The sequence below is a fragment of the Erpetoichthys calabaricus genome, chromosome 2 (assembly GCF_900747795.2).
Source record: "Erpetoichthys calabaricus chromosome 2, fErpCal1.3, whole genome shotgun sequence".
NCBI lineage: Eukaryota > Metazoa > Chordata > Cladistia > Polypteriformes > Polypteridae > Erpetoichthys > Erpetoichthys calabaricus.
Window position 1 is genome coordinate 220,642,917 of NC_041395.2, and position 12,787 is coordinate 220,655,703.

General features: G+C 39.1%; 1 protein-coding gene across 3 annotated transcripts in view; it reads left to right on the top strand.

Moving 5' to 3' along the window:
• LOC114646831 (transmembrane protein 150A-like) overlaps nucleotides 1-2,218 on the top strand; it is a 102,308-nt gene extending 100,090 nt beyond the window's left edge. For all 3 annotated transcript variants that reach the window (XM_028795191.2, XM_028795195.2, XM_028795192.2), the window contains one exon: nucleotides 522-2,218. In XM_028795191.2, coding sequence (XP_028651024.1) covers nucleotides 522-763 — 242 coding nt within the window. In that variant the 3' untranslated portion in view covers nucleotides 764-2,218. The remainder of the gene's footprint in view (nucleotides 1-521) is intronic.
• Nucleotides 2,219-12,787: the final 10,569 nt, after the last annotated feature.

Sequence of the window (12,787 nt, forward strand, 5' to 3'; positions counted from 1 at the left end):
CCATAGACAAAAGCTTTTTTTTTTTTTTTTGGTTAGTTAAGTTGATAATCAAGGATCCATCTTATTCTTTCTAGCTTCTTGCATAAGACTGGAATTCTTGTGTGTCTTCCCACTGTCAGTTCAAATGATTATGTATGTTCTTACTCCAGTTTAAACTGTATTCCTTAACCCCTCCCCCCCTTAATGGTAGATCAGATTCTTCTTCATTTTCCTTGACTCTGACATTGTTGGATCTTTATTGAATTCTCAATTTCCTCTGCCAAGCTATTACACTCGTATCATTTCCTTTCCATTTCATGTCTGCTGGAACAATTCCTTCATAATCTTCCTTATTGTATTTTACTTTCTGTACTTAAACCAGCCACTTATTTTATATTCACAGGGATGGACCATCCCATCTTCTAAATCAGAGCCATCTTGATTTGTCCAGATGTCTGTTGTGTATTTGTAATATGTTCCCCTCATTATCGATAAATTTTTGTGGTTTATCTGGTTGTATTCCTTAACCTTCTGTCTTGCAGGTGGCGCCTTTTTTGTTCAAGAGAGCTTTGTACTGCAGCATGCATCAGCAATTTGTGAATGGGCCTTTACAGTTGTCATCCTTGTTTTCTTTGGGACATTTGCTTATGAGTTTTCAGCAGTGTCAAATGGCACGCTGCTAGTATTGTTTCAACGAGTCAGTGGAGAAAGGCACTACAAATCTGAGGCAGGAGTGTCTCCCAACTCAAACTCAGGGCAGCCAGAAAGTATATCCATGCTGTAGACAAAAGTGATTGCATCTTTTGAAAGTTTGAAATATGGGCATCATATAATAAATAAAGTGTTTTCATTTCGCCTGATACCAAATTAATCTACATATAAGCTGGACTTCTATGTCACCTTGCGATAATTGACATAATCAAAAGCGTTCTGTATACAGCATGCAGAGGTGTATGTGACTTACTGTGCCACCTTCGTATCCATGTTTTTTTTCTAAAATCCTCTTTGTCATCATCACATTGGAATGTTGAAGTCCATCACAAATGGAATTGATTGCATGAAAGGATTATACCACCTTTGGAATAAACATGCAGTGAGGCCATGAAACTTTGCTGGACAAATTACCAGCATTTTCTTTGCCTTCAAGAAGCTTGTATTAAGCACTGGGATTAAGCGCCTTGAATTTATTACCAGAATGTTCTGATGTTCTAACAGTGTAAAAAAACACAACCTTGATGTCTTAAAAATACTATGTTTTTTCAAAAGAAAAATATTGATCTTTCTGGATGTAATCTGGATCTCATTCTTGGAACCTGGAAAATCAGTTTTACTAATCTATGTGCAGACCATGGGTAACTGCTCAGGGTGACTTCCAGTTAGACCAAAGATTTGAAAATTGCCTTTGAGGACCAGTAAATCTGTTCTGATGGCTGGTGCTAACAAATGTGCCTTTTTCTTAAGCAAAGCTGACTTTGAATCGTATCTCTCAAGCACCATCTTCCCGAACGTCACTAAACTCTCCAAAGACTTTTCTTTTTCTCTTTTCTTGTGCAATATTGAATAAGGGACCAGACTGTTTCTTCTTTTACTTCCAAGTCAACATTTCTAGTCATGTTAATGGTAATATTAAAATTGGTTTATTTTATCCTTTTAGAAAGCCAGCATTGGTCACTGTTTGACTTTGACCACAAGCTCTATGCAGCTATGTTATTTGGTGAATTCAGTGGTCATGAAATCAAGAAGTGTCATGTTTTAGTGACTACCTTCTTTAGAACAGCATCATTTGGACTTTAATGCAGATTCATGTAACTTCGTGAGAAGACATATTTTTAATAGTCCTATGGATTAAGTTGTAAAAATGCAGATTTTGTGTGTTATATGAGAATATATAAATATATATGTTTATATATGTGTAAGATCTGTGTATTGAAGTGCAAGTACAAAGTTTTAAAAAGTTGTAAACAATATACTTTTAAATTCTGTATGTGTAAATTAGTGCTGTACAGTATTTTTATCAGGTAAGGTGAAAGACATCCTCACCTTTTTGTTTTACTAACAGGAAATTATTCCTAGCTTAGAGGTATTCATGTGAGCTTCTGTCAGATGCTTAACCACACTGGTTGATTTTAGTAATTAAAGCTGTACTGTATTTGACTGAGAAATATCAACAAAGAGAACTTTTATCAGCTATGCTTTGTATACACACCATACTTTAATATGAAATAAAAGACAATGCTGCAGAGAAGTTATACAGTATGTCTTAATTGTCAGTTCACATCTGGACAACAAGTCCTTCCATTCAAGTTTGTGCTGATGAGATGTTGTAATGGCTTCAGCTTATTTAGGGCAGCTAGACATCATATTTATCCAGCAACAGCCTTCAACATCTGGGGGATTATGGACTCAATGTGAGGTATAATCCTTCCATAATGTTCTCCATCTCTTCTAGACAATGTTCAAATATTGTTGATAATGCAGGATTAACATTTCCCTGGCATAACACCATTACTGTTGCTATTACATTAATATATATATTAATACATTCCTGTGTATCATGCCACCAGAAAATGACAATGTATTGTATATTGGTTAGATGAGCATAGACAAATTGTTATTGTACTCTATACTGTACATGATTTTACTACTGCTCCTGCTAGTACTTCTTTAACCGCCCTGTGCCTCTTGTTTGTATACTCCATAAATGCCTCCAGAGTGTTTCAACTTGTCGATATGAAGTCAACTTTTAGTATACTCGAAGGGCCTCCACACAATAAGTTCCCCACTCTGTTGTGGAGAATAAATTAAGGTATTGTGCAGAGTAGCCTTATTTCAGGCACTTGTACTTGCAGCATTTTTTCAGGATTAAGTATGGAAGTATAAATTGAGTTATAAATCAAGAGTTTTGTTGTAATATCTAGGTACAGTTCCTGTGGCTTTGTCCCAGGTGAGTAATGAACAAGACTCTAAGGTTCTTAACTTCTCAGTACAGTCTTTTGTAGGATAGAACCATGACTTCAGATTTGGGTTTGTTCAGTGACATTTCAGTCATATGTGACACTGTTCCTGTATTCTGCAAAGCTTACATTTGGATGTGTCCGGAAGAGCAATGTCATTTACAAATGACAGAAACTCTAATCTTAGTACTTTGGAATCCTTAATAATAATTACAGTTATATTGTGCTTTTCTTGCTACTCAAAGTGATTTTAAATGGACAGAGGGAAAGCTCTTCAGGCCACCATCAACATGTAGCACCCAACTGAATAATGTGATGGCAGCCATTATTGAACCAGTACGCTTACCACACATTAAGGGTTGAAGGGGTGAAAGAGATAGCCAGTTAGAGATGGGATGATTAGGGGGCCAGAATGGAGAAGGCAATTTAGCCAGGACATTGGGGAACACCCTACTCTTTTTGAAACATGCCCAGGGATCTTTTATCTCCACAGAGAGTCAGGACCTCAGTTTTATGTATCATCTGAAGGAGTGCACCGTTTTTACAGCACAGAGCCCCCAATCACTGCACTGGGGCATTGGGATCAACACACAGATCACTGGGTAAGTACCCCTTGTTGGCTTAACCAATACCTCTTCAAGCAGTAACCCAACCTTTTTCCTAGATGGTCTCGCATCCAAGTACTGTCCAGGCCCAAACATGCTTAGCTTCAGGTAGATTACCTGTTCTGAAGTGCAGGTGGAATGGCTGCTGCCTTAGTTGCAGCTTGAAGTGTTTTCCAAAAATATCCCAAATAGGAAACCAGGTACAACCTTGGTAAAGGTTAAGGTTCTCCTTGGGTGTACCCAGGTTAATATCAAGAATGCGAACATGGCTGTCTCTTTCAAAATTTAGGGTTCATCCCATGCTTTTGTAGCAGTCGTAGAATATTCAGACTGCCCAACCACAGGGCCGTTTCTTATCAGCCAAGTATGATTAAACAGGACTCCTATCATCTATAAAGTATGTACTAGGGTAAAAGCAGAATTGCATCCACATTGATCCACTATTAGGCTAAAACTGTTTGATGAGGCCACCTCTAGTGCACCTTGGCACAGACTTAGAGTGCCCTGGCAATCCTTTATTTTTCTTATTCTTCTGACGGTAACTAAATTGCATTCATCATATTTTACTGGAAATTTCTAAACTTCTTCAGCTATATATCTATTTATCACTAAGCTCAGATTTCCCACTGTCATCATTTATTTTTTACTGGAATTCTCTGATAGTTATCAATACTTCCAACTGAGAAGGTCTGATCTTTATTAAGTTGAACTTTATGTTTTCAATTAGTGATTTCTGTTTTAAATGAGAATCTCCTTCTCTCTTAGTCATTAGCACCTAAAGTATAAATATCTGATCTCTATTTATTGTTAGTGAGTGTCTGTGAGCTCCATTGTTTTTTTTAGTACCAACTGCGTTGTTAATTTTGCTATTGGGAATCCCTGACCTTGATTGGTTCTCAGTGTGCAGATTGGGAATCTTGGCAGTTGATAGATGATTGTCAGTTCTGCAGACCTCTTTGGTATGGTCGAGGGATGCAGGAATCCAATCCTAAATGAAATGTCACAGGGTGCAGTCTCCCGATACCCTCATACAGGGCGATTCAGAGTGGCTAGTTTGGGATGCAGAAGTTCCTATCTGAAAAGGAAATGGGAAAACAGAAGAACTCCACACAGGCAGTGATAACACTGTTCTGGCCAGTAAGTTTAAATTTCTGACTTACCTTATTCAGTTCAGTGTATCCTTATTTAGCACTGTCTAGTACACTATGCAATAATTACTGATAGAAAATCTCAACATTAAGTTGCAAAAATACATGCATTCTGTAAAAGAGACAAAGCACAAAGAAAAAAGTTTGGGGGATCCACCCTGTATATTGACAGTTTTAACTTGCAAAAATAAAGCTGCGTGATTCTTTGCCAAGTAGTATTTTAGGACTGAGTTACTTTCAGGACTTCCTGCAGAGCAAAGGTGGTGAGTTTTTATAGTTGTGGGGAAGGAAGAGGCGTGTCATCTGGAGGAGAGGCGGAAGTGAAGTCATCGAGAGGCGTGGTCTGGAGCCAGAAGAGGAGGAGAGTTAGGATTTACTGCTCCTGTAAGAATGGGAGCACACTTGATTGCCCTTTGTCCCTGCGTTTTGGCATTAGCTAGACCCCCCTGCTGCCTCCGATGCGCACATGTGTGATAATATGTACGGGTGGTTCCTTTTATTTTCTAAATTTCAAATTAATTTTATCATATACTGCAGATCAATGCCTTGGCTGGGGAACAGCATTGTCTGCTAATTGTAGTTTAAGTGTAAATCCCTTCTGGAACAGAAATGATTGTTGTACCTTGTACGCTATTGGCAGATGGCTGAGAAGCTACCCAACCACAGCGCGTATTATGTATTAAAGAAAACTCCTCAAATATATTGTGAGCACAGGGGCTGTTCGCACCCCTAGAGGACACGGCCGCTCCTCAAAAAACGCTGAAAGATTACCTCCACAGTGCTCCCTTCTTTGCTGGGCTTACATGTGGCTGCTTTGCAAGCGTTATGATTCCCACACGATGCTTCGCATTCTTGAAAGAGGAAAACAGCACGTATTGATTTTTGATTGTTTGCTTTCCTCTCTCTCTCTCTCTTGCTCTGACATTCTCTGCTCCTGACGGAGGGGGTGTGAGCAGGGGGGCTGTTCGCACCCCTAGACGATAGGGACGCTCCTCTAAAAATGCTGAAAGAGTATCTTCACATTGCTGTCTTCTGTGCAGCTGCTTTGCAAGTGATATGCTTCCCGCATGATGCTTCGCATACTTAAAAGATCAAACAGCACGTATTGATTTTTGATTGTTTGCTTTCCTCTCTCTCTTTCTCTCTCTTGCTCTGACATTCTCTGCTCCTGACGGAGGGGGTGTGAGCAGAGGGGCTGTTCACACACTGGCCTAGAGGATACGGATGCTCCTCTAAAAAATGCTGAAAAATGCTTGCTCCCTTCCTTGCAGCTACTCTGTCCAGCGGTGCTTCGCATACTTAAAAGCCAAACAGCCCTATTGATTTTTGACTGTTTGCTTTTTTCTCTCTCTCTCTCTCTCTCTGACATTCTCTGCTCCTGACGCGCACTCCTTTGAAGAGGAAGATATGTTTGCATTCTTTTAATTGTGAGACGGAACTGTCATCTCTGTCTTGTCATGGAGCACAGTTTAAACTTTTGAAAAAGAGACAAATGTTTGTTTGCAGTGTTTGAATAACGTTCCTGTCTCTCTACAACCTCCTGTGTTTCTGTGCAAATCTGTGACCCAAGCATGACAATATAAAAATAACCATATAAACATATGGTTTCTACTTCGCGGATTTTCACCTTTCGCAGGGGGTTCTGGAACGCAACCCCCACGATCGAGGAGGGATTACTGTAATAACAATACAACAAATCCGCACAAATCTCTCCTCCATTCCTCCCAGCAAGCTCTGTCCTACTACCTCCCAACTCCGGCTCGCTTGCTGGGTCTCCAGCAGTCCTTTATATAGTCCTTGCTTTCTTCTTCAGCCCGAAAGTACGTCGGGGCTTCCGTCCCCATGACTCGATAGTACTTCCGGGCTATGGAAAAGATACAAGTCCTCAGGTTCCCCGGCAGTGTCTCCTGGCGGCACTCACGGTATCCAGCAGAATACTGATAGCTTCCTTCTTTTAATTTAAATCTTTATGTGAAGTAGTATCCATGGAGATTTTCCTTCTGTGCCAACTCAACACAGACTTGGCTTATTGCCCCCTTGTGGCAGTGTTGGGGGTGATAGGGAAAAATGATATCTTAACACAGATTCAGACCTTGACCCTGGCACATAAAAAGGTTCTTCAGACTTCAGCAATATTTAAGAAATGTATTTAAACAAAGATATCATTGGATCACACCAATGCAAGTGTGATAGATAGATAGATAGATAGATAGATAGATAGATAGATAGATAGATAGATAGATAGATAGATAGATAGATAGATAGATAGATAGATAGATAGATAGATAGATAGATAGATAGATAGATAGATAGATAGATACTTTATTAATCCTAAGGGGAAATTCACAATATATGCTTCTTTTGACTTCCAAATCTGCAGAAAGGCCTTCAAATGGAACCTTATGTAGCAGAGCTTAAGTGACACACACGGCCTATTTTGTAAAGACACTATATTGGTCACAGTCAGAAGCCCAATTGGTCACATGAGACAAAAGAGTGTTTTGGCTCTTGGTCCCAGTCCTTAGCTCTTAAACTTGGTTCCTTTTCACTTACATCTCCACTATCATTTAGTAACATTGCCTTTACTTGTTGCATTTATAGTCAAAAGACAAGATAAGTTGCTCTTATTAGCTTTATAGCTAAAGTACAAAAAAAAACCAAAACAAATGGCCAGTTTATTGGCTGTACAGTTTCTTATTAGAAACTGCTTTGGGCAGAAAGAGAATAGAAGAAAAGACAAAACAAATGTAGCAAATATTGACTGCAAGAGCTTCCTAGGAATAGCACAGCCATACATAATGGTGAACGGAACAATAGCAGTCTTCGATTTGCACTTCTTAATGGTTACATTGATAAACTATCTCGGAGATGCATCCTAAAAAGTGTATGGCATGGTGAACTGATAACTTTTACATCTTCTGATGATACTCATCTGGCTTTTCCATTGGGAATGTGATGGGAGTCCTACTGTAGGACATGTTGGAGAGGCTAAGACTTCATAAAATTCCCTGTGGCATTGGCTGCTCCTAACGTTAGAGAAGTTGTGTTTGAATATCTCATCCTGTTATAACTACAACCCCTAATACAACATTGGACTTCATATCAAATGGAAAGAGAGAGAATTTATAAAGTGTTTGACATTATCCATCCACTCATCCATCTTTAAATCTCCTACCCCTCATCCATCCCTCTATCCATCCATCTGTCTAGTAACTAAACCTATTTTATCCAGGGTTGGTGTCTACTCTTTGTCCTGTGCTGCCTGAATGAACCCTGGACTAGATAGATAGATAGATAGATAGATAGATAGATAGATAGATAGATAGATAGATAGATAGATAGATAGATAGATAGATAGATAGATAGATAGATAGATAGATAGATAGATAGATAGATAGATAGATAGATAGATAGATAGATAGATAGATAGATGAATACTTTATTAATCCCAAGGGAACTGTAAGGTTACACTTGTATTACAAATCAGGTTTTGCTGTCAATCCTTTGTTAGACAAAGACATTACCAAGTATGGATATTTCACATATATGGAATATTAGATCATTTTGTATTAAGTTACATAGAGGGATACCAGATCCTTCATCCCAAATCAAGAGCAACCATGGGACTGCATACTGTACTAGAGTGAACTCATCCTACATAGAGCAGACAGATAAAAGATAATATAACTGAAAAGCTTAACAGAGAAGAATTCTTACATAGTTTTCCACTACAGGGATAACACGTTAAAAGCAACATGTTTTGTGTAGTCAGATTACTTTTTACAATGATGAGTAACCTAATGCAATATTTATTTTTTTAAAGTAAAAATACCTGCATTACTTAAAAAAACATAAGATATGCGCTATTGTGTTACTACCAAAGCTTATTTCTATATTATTTTGCAGAAGAATTCATTTATTTGTAGCATTGTGTACGCCCGTGCTCCAGTTGTCAGGTGCAATCAAGTGAAGGAGAAGTTAAGCACGTGCGTATCATGTGATCAATTGAGAAGGAATGAAGAAAAGTTTTAAGTATACATTTAATTTTGAGTGTGATGATGGGTAAATTTAGAATCACAGAGAGCCAGTCATTACCACAGCACCTGTGGGTTTTGTAAGACAAAAAGTCAACATTATAGCAGGGCTTAATCGCACAGCCAAGCAGAAAAGTGCATGCCATGTGCAATGCTGTAACAGAAACTTATTAATAAAGTGTCATCTAGTTATTTGCTCTAGGTGTTTTCAAACAGCATAATTCGGGTGGGACAGCAGCCAGTGTTCATACTGTGTATCTTCAGAGGCTCGTGTCATGGATGGAAAGAGAGGATGAATGATACTTACTTAACAGCACGTAAAGGACTAAAGGTATTTATAAAATGTAAGAAAAAAGTCAAATCTGGCTGTGTTTCTGGTCAGTTTCTTGAAGGTTCATATGTGGGTTTAGGATTTAATAACAAATGCTGACCATTGAAATGTGCATTTTTTTAAATAAGGAAAAGTAACACACTGCTTGTAATGCTTTACATATTACAATAAGTAACTATGTAACATATTACATATTATTAAGTTATAGTTAAGTTAACTATGTAACATATTACATATTATTAAGTTATTTTATAAAGTAATTTTCCCCAGCACTGCTCACGAGTCACTAAAATGGGCTTCCTGTTTTGGCACATCCCCTATCCCATGCCAGCTTTCATCCCCTGTTGCCATCCAGACAGTCTTCCACCGTGCAGCAGTGCGAAGTATAGCAAAAGGCATCAAGAAATATGTCTGCTAACATCAACTTGCAGACATGTTTAAGGTTTCCTGTCTGCAGTGGGCTGCCCATTTGCCATTTCACCATTCTCCTTGTCTGCTTAGAGTAAATACAAACAGCCAGCAGATGTATACCTGACAGCAGTAAAATCTGTGTACTATGTGCTTTTGGATCTATAAACAAATGGCTGCCTCTGACAGACCTCTCTTTCACAAGAGACTGCAGTGGGCCTCTGGACAAGAGCCCCAAAGACTGCAGACTTTGTTTACCTTGTCAAAATTCTAGTCTGTTAATTGCAGGGAAACTGCAAAATAAATCAGTCAGGGTTTGGCTGCTTTTTAGGTGTATTTTTGTAACTGTGTCTGCCAATGTTTTCTTTCTGGGAGTAGAGGATTTGCAGTGCATACTTGGAGTGTGCCTATCTTACTTTAAGGGTGGCCGGGTGGGCTCAAATATCTCCTTTGTATATTTCTAATATCTCCTTTGTATATTTCAGCCAATGTCTTTCAGAAATTCTAACAAGAGGACAGTTGAGTGCACCAGTAAATTATCCCACAAGGGGGCACCATTGCACTTAGAATGCTCACTTTTCAGAATGTTTTCCGTCAGGTAAGTTGGAAGCCATTTGTTTCATTAAAGCCTGCTAAAAATAGCCTTACAATGGAAACCTTGACATAGACTGCTGCTGAGTGTCAGTACCTGCTGTCTCCAGATGACTTATTTGGTCTGGAAGGTTTTTGGATTTTCAAACACCTCACTTTATCACCTTCTGTTTAGGTAGCACACTGGTAAATGTGAGTGAAGCAGACCATTAATGCAGGGTGCCTCCACTCTGTAGATTTGGCTGAAAATATCGCTCATTTGTTTCCCAGCTTTGTGTTCAGGATGCTTCAGTGTTTACCTTCTCTGGTAAGAGCAATATAGATGTGCTCAGACAGGTATGGCACAAGAATGCCAACTTATTACATCTGTTTATTTGGCTGACGCCTTTATCCAGGGTGACTTATAGCATTTACAATACAATTGGTTACATACCTGGGAAGATACATCATCACGTTCAAGTATAAATGTATTACTATATGCCACAAATGGTTTAGAATTGTTGCTTCCAAGTGCTCGGTTCTCATAAAAGAAAATGGTTCCTTGCAGGAAAGTTCAGTATCAGCAATTGGTTATTAATTTGACTTTGGTCAAGGGTTAAGCTGCGTCTCAACAGAAAGCCGTTTCCCTTGTCTTTGGAGCCCTTCAAGTAGACTGCATTGTGACCCAATGCATCTCCACAACTATAGAGTTCAGAATTCTAGCCAAGCCACCGTATGCTTAGCATTTACACATTCTCCCTTTTATCATGTGAATTCAATCCTTCCATTCCATATCCCACAGACTTGTGTATGGCAAAAGCCTGATGTGAGTGCAAATTTTCTTGAAAACACTCAGTACTGGGTTTTGATCTCTACGACCCTGTAATGGGCACGGTGGGTTCAAAAAAAGGGTGGATGGACCAGTCCCTGACATCCTGGTCATTTTGTTATGACAGTTTGAATCCTGTAAATGCCACAACTTATTTCACTCTGTTGGGCTCTTGACCTGCAATTTCTCCATCCTGGGTATGATGTTGACCTGCATCCAGCCCTGCAAGCAGGTGTTTGACCCGGGGATTGGCACTCCAGCCACTGTAAAAAAAAACTCACACTGTTCCATTCTATTTAAACTAGTGTGGTGCTGAGGTGTCATCCATTGCATGGCTGCACTCGGATCCTAATTTGGGGTCCTGAGGTGGTTTGTCATATGGTGGGTGCAGCAACACACTTGATCAGTGCATCCTCCCAATCAAGGGCCAAGGGTCAACAATATCATTCTCTTCTAGTGTTGTTTGAGCCGAGGTGAGGAAAGGACTACAGTGTTCAATCTTTGCCAGAAGGTGGCAGGAGACTACTATTATAGCAAATGGTTGTGCATTTAATCTGACATTCACTCAGGAGAGGGCAGCTCTGCAAAAATTAAATTAGTATTGCTGCCCACCTTGTGTGTGTGTAGACCAAAAGACACAAACATAAAAGATTGTGTTCACCTGACTAGAAACAGAAATTAATTTGGTCACATACCGCATATACTTGCGTTTAAGTTCTCCCGCAGATGAGTCGGGGCTTGATTTTACCATATAATTTCCAGTATTTTATAATTTCAGTCGTATAAGTCGAATGTGGAAAACTCACGCTATTGGTCCAAGAGATTATGATATGCTAACGCACACCTAAAAGAGTAGCTACGGATCACACTGCCCTTTTTTCTATGTATTGTGCCTACATGACCACACCGCAATACCCAAACTATTCCGTAGTGACATTTGCACTGTTTTGTGTGTCTCACACCCTCATACACCTTTATCGTAAGAGCATCCCTTATATACGATGGAGTGCTCGATCAGAAGAAAATATGAGGCTAGTTTTAAATGAAAAGTCATTGAAGTGACGAAAGAAATTGATAACTGCGCTATTGAAACAAAATTCAATGTGTCTGAGAAACTGGTGCGAGATTGGAGGAGGCAAGAAGATTGTATTTTTGAATGGGCATATACGTCGAGGTCTAATTTTATGATTGATTTTTCGGGTTTCAAGACCCGACCTATACGTGAGTATATATGGTATGTTACATTTGGATTCCATCTCCAAAGTGGACTCTTGTTAGATTACACTGGATCACAGTGTCTGAATCTTTGGGTTTGAAGGCAGCTCTGTGAAAGCTGATTCATCTATCCTTTCATCCATCTATTTTCATGGATCATGGGGGCAGCAGTTTAAGCCCAGACATCCCTTTTTCCTGCCACATCTTCTAACTCTTTCAGGAAGATAGCAAGGTGTTTCCAGGCCAACTAAGAGATATAATTTCTCCAGCATGTCCTGGGTCTGCCCCAAGGTCTTCTCCCAGTTGGATATGTCCAAAACACCTCCCCAGGGAGACATCCAAGAGACATCCTAATCAGATGCCTTTATGTGTAAATATCATTTCTCCTAAATCTTGTACAGAACAATCTTCTCTTACAATATACAGAAATGTGAAACCTTGTACTGTTGAGAGCACACACAATTGGTTTGTCACATAATAGCATTGAGTTGGCGACAGAGAAATTATAGTCTGTAAATTGAACTGATCACTGATAATAATTGCTCAAAATATTACCATAGTATATTTTCTTACTGACAATATGGTTAAAATTTTTGATTGGCTTGGCTGTACACAATCGTTCAGAGACTTTTTCAATTTGGTGCCATTGACTAACTTGCTGATACCAAACTTATATGTTGAAAAATGAGTTAAGAGGTTTCAGATAATTGCTTC